Source organism: Phyllopteryx taeniolatus, chromosome 13, assembly GCF_024500385.1.
Source record: "Phyllopteryx taeniolatus isolate TA_2022b chromosome 13, UOR_Ptae_1.2, whole genome shotgun sequence".
Taxonomy (NCBI): domain Eukaryota; kingdom Metazoa; phylum Chordata; class Actinopteri; order Syngnathiformes; family Syngnathidae; genus Phyllopteryx; species Phyllopteryx taeniolatus.
The window spans coordinates 21908946-21921134 of NC_084514.1; the positions used below are offsets into that span (position 1 = coordinate 21908946).

Below are 12189 nucleotides of genomic sequence, written 5' to 3' on the forward strand. Positions count from 1 at the left end.
GACACATTTACCCTGTTTCAATTGGTGTTCCGTTTGGCCTGGTGAGGTGGTGTTTGACAGGCACGTCTTACTGTCGCGCTCCGTTTTCCATATTGGTTGGTACGTTGGGAGGGGAGTTTCTCCCTCTGACTCCAAAAAGGGATTCATGGACAAGACGAGGGTCATCTCTTTTACTGATTTGGGTCTGGAAAAACAGCAACATTTAGTCAGTTATCAAGCTGATACCAACCCAGTTTTTGCATAAAACCGATCAGTGCATTCTTCAGTGTGATAGTATTTTAGAACTTAAGTTTAGATTATTACAACCCCAATTCCAATAAACTTGGGACATTGTGTTAAACATAAATAAAAACAGAATACAATGATTTGCAAATCATGTTCAACCTATTTTTAATCGAATACACAACAAGGACAAGATATTTAATGTTCAAACTGATAAACTTTATTGTTTTTAGCAAATAACCATTAACTTAGAATTTTATGGCTGCAACACGTTCCAAAAAAGCTGGGACAGGTGGCAAAAAAGACAGAAAGTTGAAGAATACTTATCAAACACCTGTTTGGAACATCCCACAGGTGAACAGGCTAATTGGGAACAGGTGGGTGCCATAATTAGGTATAAAAGGAGCTTCCCTGAATTCCTCAGTCATTGGAATTCAAAGATTGGGCGAGAAAATAGTCAAACAGTTTAAGGACAATGTTCCTCAATGTACAATTGCTAGGAATTTAGGGATTTCATCATCTACGGTCCATAATACCATCAAAATGTTCAGAGAATCTGGAGAAATCACTGCATGTAAGCGGTAAACCAACATTGAATGCCCGTGACCTTCGATCCCTCAGGCGGCACTGCATCAAAAAGTGACATCAATGTGTAAAGGATATCACCACATGGGCTCAGGAACACTTCGATGTCCGATGACACGACCACAAAGTCAATCATCGAACTTGGGCCTGGGGTGTCCTGGTGCCAACTGCACATGTGCACACCTTTATGTCTGAACATGGTGTTCATTATGGACAATCCATGTCGAGCACAAAAGTCCAATAGCAGAGCATTCTTCCAATTACGTCCCTCCAGGTCTCACTGTCATTGTCCACGTGAGCGTTGAAGTCCCCCAGCAGAACGAGGGACTCTCCAGCGGGAGCGCTCTCCAGCACCTCCTCCAAGGACTCCAAAAATTCTGGGTACTCTGAACTGCTGTTTGGTGCATAAGCACAAACAAGAGTCAGGACCCGTCCCCCCCACCCGAAGGTGGAGGGAGGATACCCTCTCCTCCACTGGGGTAAAACCCAACATACAGCCACCGAGTTGGGGGGCAGTAAGTATGCCCACACCAGCTCGGCACCTCTTACCGTGGGCAACTCCAGTGCAGAAAAGAAGAGGACTGGTACCGGAGTCCAAGCCATGTGTGGAGGTGAGCCTGACTATATCTAATTGGAACTTCTCAACCTCACACACCAGCTAGGGCTTCTCCCTGCCAGAGAGGTGACATTCCACGTCCCTAGAGCCAGCTTCTGCAGCCGGGAATCAGACCACCAAGGTCCCAGCCATCGCCCGCCACCCAGCTCACTACGCACCCAACCCCCTTGGCCTCTCCCACAGGTGGTGAGCTAATGGGAAGCGGGACCCATGCTGCCTCATCGTCCTGTGGCCGGCCGAGCCCCATGACTGCAGGCCTGGCTCCAGAGGGGGGCCCCGGTGATCAACATCCGGGCAAGGGAAACTGAGGTCCATTTATGTTATTCGTCATAGGGGTCATTTGAGCCGTGCTTTTTACTGGTCCCTCACCTAGGACCCGTTTGCCATGGGTGACCCCACCAGAAATTTAAAGCCCCAGAAAACTTAACTTCTAGCATCATCGGGACACACAAACCCCTCCACCACAATAAGGTGACGGCTCAGGGAGGGGACCTTTGAACTTACGTGTTTTTTTTGTGGTTTTTTTTTCATTAGCCACCAGTGGTGTCCACCAAATACATACCTTTTGATACTTGTGAGAACTAATTGAATGATACTCATTTCAACAAGAATATGAGTCCAATGCCTTGATGAGCATACAGTATTTGTGGCCTGTTACATCAATACCTATAATTAGAAGTCCAGAGGAACATAAGCAGCTTATGAATAATTGTTCGTTGGTTAAAGCGTGGGTACATTCTTGGCACGACGTTCACTTAAAGGGATACTGAACTCAATTGTAATTTTTTATTTTATTCAAAAATACACTGTATGTGCCCCTACCAGTCTGAACATGGTATTCTGATTAATATTGTGGTTGTGGAATTAGAATTCAACAGATTAATTCATTTATTTTCATCCATTTTAGGGGGCTGCCATGGGTATGCTGCGATAACAAGCATAACTACAGGTCGATAACATGATGGTTTGAACCCAAACTTGCTAAAGGTTTGTGAGAAACAGTTTTTGTTGCTCCTAAAAGACATCCACAGTGACAAAATTATACGGTCAGGTATTGCTTTTCATATTGCTTTTGAATATTACAACAGAATCTCACTGTGATAGGCATGTGAGTGATACTCTTTCAAAAAGAGACACTTGTGTTGATGCCCTTTTATGTTGGGAAGTTGAGGATTGAATTGAATGTGAAGTTGGTGACAGTATGTCCTTTTGATCGCTGTGAATGTCTGTCATTTGATTTACGGGTGATCCTCCCCTTCATGTACAATGCAGAGCCAGCTGTTCCAAACATCCGCAGCTGGACTTTCTTGTCACTACCTTTCCTCCTCACAGCTCATTCACTTTGATTCCCTCTCCAGATACTCTCAACTACAACCCTCCATGACAGACCCAAGCTGAGGTGACACCATCCTCAGTCCTGCTGGGGCAGCAGATTAAAGTGTCCGTTTCAATAAATTCCCCAGTTGGCATGACTGAACAGCACTAGCTTTTGTTCCTCAACCCTCTAGTGAGGAGTACCAAGAGCGAATAAAGCAGCTATGTAGACTATATATATATATATATATATCAATGTTACATTTTATGAGCAAATTGATATGCAGAAACGGGCATTATTAAGTGAATATTGAAGATAACGGTTGATTTTGATTGCAAAAACTTTAGTTAGTTTTGAAGCACATTTGGATAACGGATTTCACAAGTGTTTACTGAATGAAGAAATCGACAGTGAAGTGTATGTATCTAAAGCGTTACATTGCCTCATTATGGAGCAGAAATTTCCAGATGCTAGAGACAGTCACCAGGCTCGAATCTCATTTATGAGCATGTTGATATACCATATTTCAGACAACAAAATGGTAGGCCACAACTTTAGATATCCTATGTGTATAAATGAGCATTTTGGTGTTTAAATATACGTACTGTATAACATATAATGTTTTAGTCACTTTTGTTTTATTTGTCAATTTTTTAAAGCAAACTGAATGGAGGTTTAGGGTCCAGTGACATGCATGACACTTTGCCCTGCAGTGACCTGCGTGTGTCGGTTAGGCGCATTACAAACCCTCCGATGCACGTTCCAGCCAGCCACAACGCAACCAAGTGGGGCGGGGGAGGTGACGGCGGTCAGCCACTTTAAACGCTCACACTCGCCTGACGCAGCAAGGCCAAGATGGTTGAAAAAAAAAATATTGTGTTCATTATGTTTAAAAAGGGCGGCACGGTGGACGACTGGTTAGAGCGTCAGCCTCACAGTTCTGAGGACCCGGGTTCAATCCCCGGCCCCGCCTGTGTGGAGTTTGCATGTTCTCCCCGTGCCTGCGTGGGTTTTCTCCGGGCACTCTAGTTTCCTCCCACATCCCAAAAACATGCATAAATTGGAGACTCTAAATTGCCCGTAGGTGTGACTGTGAGTGCGAATGGTTGTTTGTTTGTATGTGCCCTGCGATTGGCTGGCAACCAGTTCAGGGTGTACCCCGCCTCCTGCCCGATGACAGCTGGGATAGGCTCCAGCACGCCCGCTACCCGAGTGAAGAGAAGCGGCTCAGAAAATGGATGGATGGATGTTTAAAAAGTGTCACTGATGGTGTAGTGGTACACTCGCCTGACTTTTGGCAGGCAGCGTGGGTTCAGTTCCCACTCAGTGACGGTGTGAATGTGGGTGCGAAGTCAGCTGGGATAGGCTCCACCGCCCCGCGACCCTAACCAGGATAAGCGGTGTTGAAAATGGATGGATGGATGTTTAAAAAGTGTCTGTTGAAGAAGTTTAAATGTGTTTAAAGCATGTGCAGGGTCCGACGTTAAGCCTGTTTGAGTGGTGGCCCGAGCCAAGGTGTGGTGTCCCTGTCTAAACTTGGAATGACCCCATATAGTCATAATATAATATGTTATGTTTTAGTGATTATTTTGTATTTAGCATCTTTATAGTGTATTATTTAAGCCTCTTTAAGTGATTATTGGTATGCATTCATGGCGATAACTGTACTAACCTAATATCAAGCCAGTGCAATTGCACATTAATAATAAGGTGAATTGGAATCACTGTATTACATTTCTACTTGACATAATCCAATAGAGGTTATACGCAACCAACTTCCGCATTCGGCAAATCATGACGAATCACTTCCAGTTGAGGTCACTAGCGGCGCCCTATGGCAGCAGACCTGAACAAAGCACCTGTAGAAATATTAAATGTCTACAAGATGACAAGATGTCTTCAACAGCGACCAAAGATGACCATATCTGATTTTTAGGCTTCGTTTGTGTTTAGATATGGGTCATTCCACTGAGGTGGTACACAACTTGTGAGACGTAAGAAACATGTTAAGAACTTGAATCCATCCATTTTCTAAACCGCTTATCCGCACAAGGGTAGCGGGAGTGCTGGAGCCTATCCCAGCTATCATCGGGCAGGAGAGGGGTTTCACACTGAACTGGTTGTCAGCCAATCGCAGGGCACACATAAACAAACAACCATTCGTACTCACATTCACATTCACACCTACGGGCAATTTAGAGTCTTCAATTACCTATCAAGCACGTTTTTGGGATGTGGGAGAAAACCCACGCAGGCACTGGGAGAACATGCAAACTCCACACAAGCGGGGCTGGGGATTGAACCCCGGTCCTCAGAACTGTGAGGCAGACGCTCTAACCAGTCGGTCACCATGCCACCAGAAGTTTAATCATTTTGTTGAAAATGTCTTTGAAGTATACCAGTTACATTTAGGGGTTCATGGGATAAAAATATACATAGTTTACTTAATATGACCATTATTTGACCAGTGGTCACATGTAACACTGACTCTAGGTATGAACATGGAAAGCTGTTTATTGTATGAAAACCTTGGGAATTTTTCACACAAATACTAGGGTTAGAGTAGGTTCGCGAACCAATTTATGTCCAACTTGTTAATACACTGCAAAGTATCGAGTAAAAAATTTACTTAGGGCAAATATAGATGTGTGTAACGTTGACTAAAAATACAACATGGAAAATGAAGGACCTGAATACTAACAGGTATAAGTGAATGAATTCAGTGGCTATCAGAACTTAATAGGACTAGTGAATATTTCAATATCAGTTTCCTTCAGGTTTAACTATTGCCATTTGTTACTACTAAAACCCTAGATGTACCTTTTCAGTGTTATGCAGTGAATGTTATTCTATTTGTGTAGCTGTAGCAATAGATTAGAAACATACTTCAGCTGAAGTGTACCCTTCTGTTGTAAGTGTTGTGAGCTTTGTAAACGTAGACTACTTGTACTTTCCAGTTACACACACCATGGCATTCCAGAGTTTCAACATGCATTCCAAATACCAATCCTTGACTGAACAATACTATGATTTCAAAACGTTAACACATACTTCTGAACACAATGTCTCTACAGAAGTCAGTTTTAGTAAACGATAATACAGCCATTTAGACCTGTGCGTAATTTTGACACCAGTGGTCTTTGCCAGTGCCCATGTCATGTTACAAGCACCAGTAACAATCCACAGTGCACACAACATCGACATTTTTATCAACAAAGTGAATCATATGTTTTGATCGAAGATAGTTAAAAACGTCTGACAGGAGGACTTTATAATCGGAACCGAATCCAAGTTTAATAATAAGGATTAAAGTATGCAAAAACATGCATGGTTAACATGCCTAATGATAGCTGGGATAGGCTGCAGCACGCCCGCGACCCTAGTGAGGAGAAGCGGCTCAGAAAATGGATGGATGGATGGATAATTGCTCGTACCATTTCACCAAATCCGTGGAAAGACCCATATATCATATCATATATGTATATAAGTATTTAACTTTTGTCCGAAAACAACAGAGATAAGTTCAGGTTCAAATCATCATGTCATCAGCGCGTAGTTATCGAGTGATCGCCCCACGCACAGGAAGTCTGCTAATCCACATTCCGGTTTGGTCACGTAAAATTCTGCATAAGGCCAATTACAAGTAGGGCAGCAAAGATAATGATGACTAAGGCCTGGTACACATATAAGGATTTTTCATATCTTAGATTGTTTATCTGTGACAGACCTCACGCACGGAGATAAAAAAAAATCAGGCATGTAATAGTTTTTCCTCGTATTGTGTGTAGTGTGCTCCGATAATATCAACACAGTTTAACGAATGAAAGCAGTTTCTTTGTATCTTAAAAAAATAGCTGTGACACGCTTTGGTCATGCACTGCAATTAGCTGATGACCAGGGTATACCTCTGTCTCTCGCCCACAGTCAGCTGGGCACTTTGGTGGGGCCCTCCACAAGCCCTCCTGCGATAGGTGTCCCAGGCTCATATGTCCTGCTTGGGTGGGTGAGGCTGAGTCTGACCTCTGATAACTAATCTGCATGTGTGGCAAGTATTGATTCACTCATATAAATTAGTCGCTGGGGGCCACTCTCTCACTGCTGTACTCGGCCCATATCATTACCCAGGTAATCTTCCTGGACTGTCTACTCACTCTAATTAAAATTCTTTACAGGGGTCTTTGGAAATACATTACCACTCCCACCACACCCCGGTAACTAGGGTTGGGCATCGAGAATCGATTGGAACAGGGAGTAAAATTCTGGTTCTCCCGGAATAGTTAAAATTAAAAAACTCGGTTCCCAGTTTCGATGCCTCTAGTCCGCCGACCGTAAAGAAGAGAGTGAGTGAAACAATAAAATATGTCGATGCCAACAGGGAGGTAGCTTACAAGGTAAATGGTTGGTTGTACTTTTGCAATGATAGTTTTGAGCGTTTATTTTAGTCTTCAAACTAACGTAAGAGCCGATGACAGAAAAAAAAGTTTAACATTGAGCTAAAACTTCACCAAAGGTCATACTAGCAACTTTACATCACAATGAATTGGGACAAAATTCCCATAAACTTCTCACCGTATCACAAACATGAACCTTGTGCCTCATTGGTGGGTAGGTAAGGGAATCAACGTTTTATAGCATTTGGTTCCATCACTTTCGTTTTCAAAATTTACCGGTGTCGTGTGAATTCACTTTTCTTGCCAAAAAGTTCTGGTGCGTACCCTTCAAAATAAAAGGCGAGAAGCTTAAAACAGGAAGTCAAGTTAAAACATGCACATATAAACCATTTGACGTGATAAAAAAAAGTCCCAAATAACTTTTAAAAATGTTATATTTAACTTTTAGCTGAAACATTAATTAATGAATATTAAGTCAATTGGGTTAGCTCCACACACATTGCCTTTTTGTTCATAGGTTTGATATTGATACTGGTTATAAAGAACCCCGAGTCAAATGTTCATTTTCGTCCATGCTGCGGGCTGCTAAGAAAATGGATGTTTATAATTTGGACACCCTTTATTTAAACCATGCAAAAGTTTTTTGAAGGGTCTGAATCAAGAATCGTTTGGAACTGGAATCGAAATGAGGAACCGGAATTGTTCAAATTAAAATAATGGGCAACTAGTGGACCACTGGCCATACATGGCCCACGCCCACACTCTGAGTGGCCCCTCAATTACCCCCCACCCGCCCCCCCAAAAAATTTGTGGGGGAGGAATTATAAATGTTTCCTCTACTGTTGTATACCTGATCAGTTTTAAATTGTAATACCACAATCACAACTAGATGGCAGATATTGTTGAGTAGTGCTTCCACCAGATCTTCAGTAATATCATCAAGCAGTCTATATGTTCAACAAACTTAAAGGCAAGTGTATGCATCTAGTTTGCTTAGAGACATGATTGTTTTGTGGTGTTGATGAATCATGCAAGGCAAACATATGCTCTTTTACTCAGTGCTTGCATTTAAAGGTAGAAGATGTATGTTCTGTCGCTACTTAGGCTGGAGTTCAGTATTACAACAACAGAATCTGTCGCTTCAATATGATGTATGGGGCCCCTTGTATGTGACGATTCTACAACATTCAATAACATTTTTATTCTGTTTTGAAGGAAAGCCAGTGGGCAATTGTTGTACATTCACTATTATTGCTTCGTTTTGTGTATGCAGTGTTTAGAGGAAAAGAGATTCAAGATTATTGTTGGGTTTTGTGAATGCATTGTTCGGACGTTGCTGAACGTCGTTTATTTTACGCCAGGGACCTTGTTGGGCAGCTAAGGGGTCCTTGGGAAGATGCATGGATTTCGGTTGTTTTCTTTTATCATCGTAGCCTGATGGATTTCGGTTGTTTTCTTTTATCATCGTAGCCTGACTGCATTTGTAATGACGATATCAGACAGAAATATCCCACGCAGTACAATGCAGACAGTCATTCGCTATTATTACTGCATTTGTGCATGCATTTCGGGTATTTTACAAAGGGCACGTTGCTGGGCAGGTAAGGGGACTTCGGAAAGAGGTTTTGTTCGTTCGCATCAATTATTATTACCGTTTTTATTTACACAGTGATTATTGAATGATTATTTTCTGTTACAGAAACGCAAAATAATATGTATAATGAGTTGTTTTTTTTTACAAAAGCTGCATTCCGCCATTGCTCGGTAAAATGCCTCATTTCTGTGTCGTAGTTTCCACTACGTCATTTTCGGTGCACCACTAAGTAGGCCATTGTAGGAAATGAATCATGCATTCACTAAATATAAAAAAATCAGATACACTGAAAAATACAAGATGTTAGAGGAGCTGTATACTGGCTTGGGAGAAAGACTTTTTCTAACATAAAAAAGTTACATCCTGCAAGTTTGCCATTCAGCAGTTTTGTGGTATCTTTGAATTGATTTTTTTTAAATGTTAGACAGCCCTTTGCACTGGGGGGTAAAAAAAAAAAAATCACACTATGTGGTTATTTTTTGATTGCTTAAAAGCCTTTGTCTCATTAGAAAGTGCGTGGTCCTGTGCCAAAAAATCGTGGCCCCCTCCATCATTTATGTTGCCCATCCCTGGCTTAGACTCTCCTGTTGTACAGCAAAATTGTTCCAGTATACAAGGCTTACAGAGACACCATACTGCATGACAAAGCAGTTTAACAGGACAGGTGAAAAAAAAAAGAAAAACATCATCAGTAAGGAAAAGAGTACATTTCGGTGGTTTATCTTTTATTTATCGCATCACACAACAATAAAATGTCATAACTGTTGTTGGTGTCAAACCATAGACTACAAATATTGTGGAAGACTCGCCCAGCAAGGACTTCCACAAGGGCCAATTATGTCAATGCCATTGAGTGCTGCAGCCATGGTTAATTAGCATCCTTTGCCCTGTGTGTTTCCCTCCAGAGCTGCTTCTTTCCCCGCAGCTATTTTCTTCTCCATCACCTCCCCTCACTGCTGCTGTTGCTACGTTTGCTTGGGCACAAAGAAACAAGCATGCCATCACTCCCTCTGCCCTCCATAGGGACCTCCATCTTGACACCCCCCTTCCTCCATTATTATCGCTTTCATCCCCCTCGCCTCTCTCTTTTACTCCATCTGTCTTTATATCCTTTCAACAGTGGTCACAACAGACAGCTTACTGCACAACGTAGGGATAAAAAAACAACAAAGAGAATACAGACTGAGCAGCTTCCTTGCATGTACAGCAATATGTGTTATTCAAGGAGCATGTGGAGGGTAGCGACAGAGACACTGTGAATAATTGTTCATGGTTGTGTGCCAGAGAGGAAAAAAGAAATGGAAGGTTGATGGGGAAAACGAGCAGAACGAGGAGAAAAATGTTTCAGAGGCCAGTAGCATGACTCTGTCTTGCTTTCTGTCTGCATCTCACAGGAATATGATATGACTGAAAGTCCAGGCTGCATGTGTAGATGTGTGAGTTTGTCTTTCACAGTGTGTATCTGAAGGGGAAAAGAAGAGTGAAAGCATATGTGATGTGTGAGTGTAAGAGACTTTGCTTCACCTATGTTCAGTCAGCCCTCCTCCTGGCTTCATCCCTCTTATCTCTCCTCTCACAGCTCCCCTACCTCCTCTGTCAGACTTTATATTGCATTCTTTCATTACACTCTTTGATGATGTGAAGTTAATTGCAGTGCCAGGGCACGAGACAAACTGTGGGAGAAAGTCTGATAAAGAATGATAGAGAAGAGGAGAGAGAGGGGAAAGATGAAGGGAGGGCTTGGGTGGGGATGGATGGATAGAATGAGTCAGGAAGGAAAAGATAAGTGCCTTAGGGAGCCTCGTCATGAGTGGAGACAAGTCACCCGCAGCGATGATTTCTGCCGTTGTGATTGACTCCCTCCCTCCAGCACCGAGACAGAGAACACACACTCTTGCACAGCTTGTAGTGTAGTGAAATATTTTGATGGGGAGTCAACCAAGGTCAACTGAGATGCTCAGTCACACAGAAAGTCTGATTCTGGTTTTTAAATGATCTGTATTTGTGTATGGTTAATTGACCTATAACTGGTATTTCTGTCAACTAGAGCTTTAAAGAAAACACACAGCTGTATTTCAGATGTTTTAAATTCACCTCAGGGCGGCAACTTTACATCATAATGAATTGGGGCAAAATTCACATAAATGTTTCACAGTATTACAAACACTAACGTTGTGCCTCATCGGTGGGTAGGGAAAAGAATCAGCGTTTTATATCATTTGGTTCCATCCATTAAAATGAAAAAAAAAGAAAAAAAATCACCGGTACCATGTGAAGTTACTTTCGTGCCAAAATGCTGAATTCCGGTGCATACCCTTCAATATAAAAGGCTACAAGCTAAAAAAAGGAAGTGAAGTTAAAACTTGCACATATAAACCATTTGATGCTATGAAATAGTCCAAAATAACTATTTTAACAATGCTATATTTAACTTATAGCTGAAACATTAATTAATTAATATTAAGTCAACTAGGCTAGTTCCCCAGACATTGCCTTTTAGTTCATAGGTTTGATATTGATACCGGTTATAAAGAACATAGGGTCAAATGTTCATTTTAGTCTATGCTGCGGGCTGCTAAAAAATGGATGTTCATAATTTATAAATCTTTTACGTAACCATGCAAACCCATCCATGGGATGTAGGAAGAAGTGCCCGGAGAAAACCCACACAGGCACTGGGAGAACATCCAAACGCTACACAGGCGGGGGCAGGGATTGAACCCTGGTCCTCAGAACTGTGAGGCAGACGCTCTAACCAGTCATCTACCGTGCCACCTTGTTGACCTACCCCAAGGAATCCGAATCGAGACTCGTTTGGAACTGGAATCGAACTGAAATTGCTCCAATTCAAACGATGTCCAACCCTAGTGGCCAAGACAATTTGTAGATTTGAACTATATATTCCGCCCTCTAAAGAGAAGAGGGAAAGTCAGACAAAATTCTCAAAACAAACAACTGAAACAAGATGAATAAACCTGTAAAAGAACACAAAGTCTAGTGATATTATGGGGTCATGCAGTTATTGCAAATAAAGGATTTGCAACAAAATATTGACAAAATATATATATATATATATATATATATATATATATATATTGACACCTATAAATGTGGTGTTTCGTTACAAATTATCTTCTTAGTTGTGTATACAATTCAGATGTAAATACCTGGACATGAAAGCTAGAATCTTGATCTACTGTCTCATATTCATCTTTTGACATTGACCCAACAAAAAGACAGAAATTAGCCTCACTGTTCTAGTATTTTCGAGGGAAAATACTGGAACACTTGTGGGAATAAAGGTAACTGTGTTTTATAAATAAGGCACTAGAGAAGAAACTAGTCTGAACGTACTGGTTACTGAGTACTTTATTGTACAATATAGAGATTATTATATTCCAACTTAATTCTAAAATAAACAGGGATACTGCTATGTTTAGAATAATAGCTATGTTTAAAAATGCCA

The 12189-nt window shown here is 41.6% G+C and overlaps 1 protein-coding gene across 2 annotated transcripts in view; it reads right to left on the reverse strand.

Moving 5' to 3' along the window:
* Positions 1-12189, reverse strand: part of sertad4 (SERTA domain containing 4) — a 54134-nt gene that overhangs the window by 19247 nt on the left and 22698 nt on the right. The window contains exon 2 of one of the 2 annotated variants that reach the window (XM_061795076.1): positions 12-184. In XM_061795076.1, the coding sequence (XP_061651060.1) occupies positions 12-165 (154 nt within the window). In that variant the 5' untranslated portion in view covers positions 166-184. Of the gene's footprint in view, positions 1-11; positions 185-12189 lie in introns of those variants that run through there. The other variant, XM_061795078.1, reaches the window with a different exon arrangement.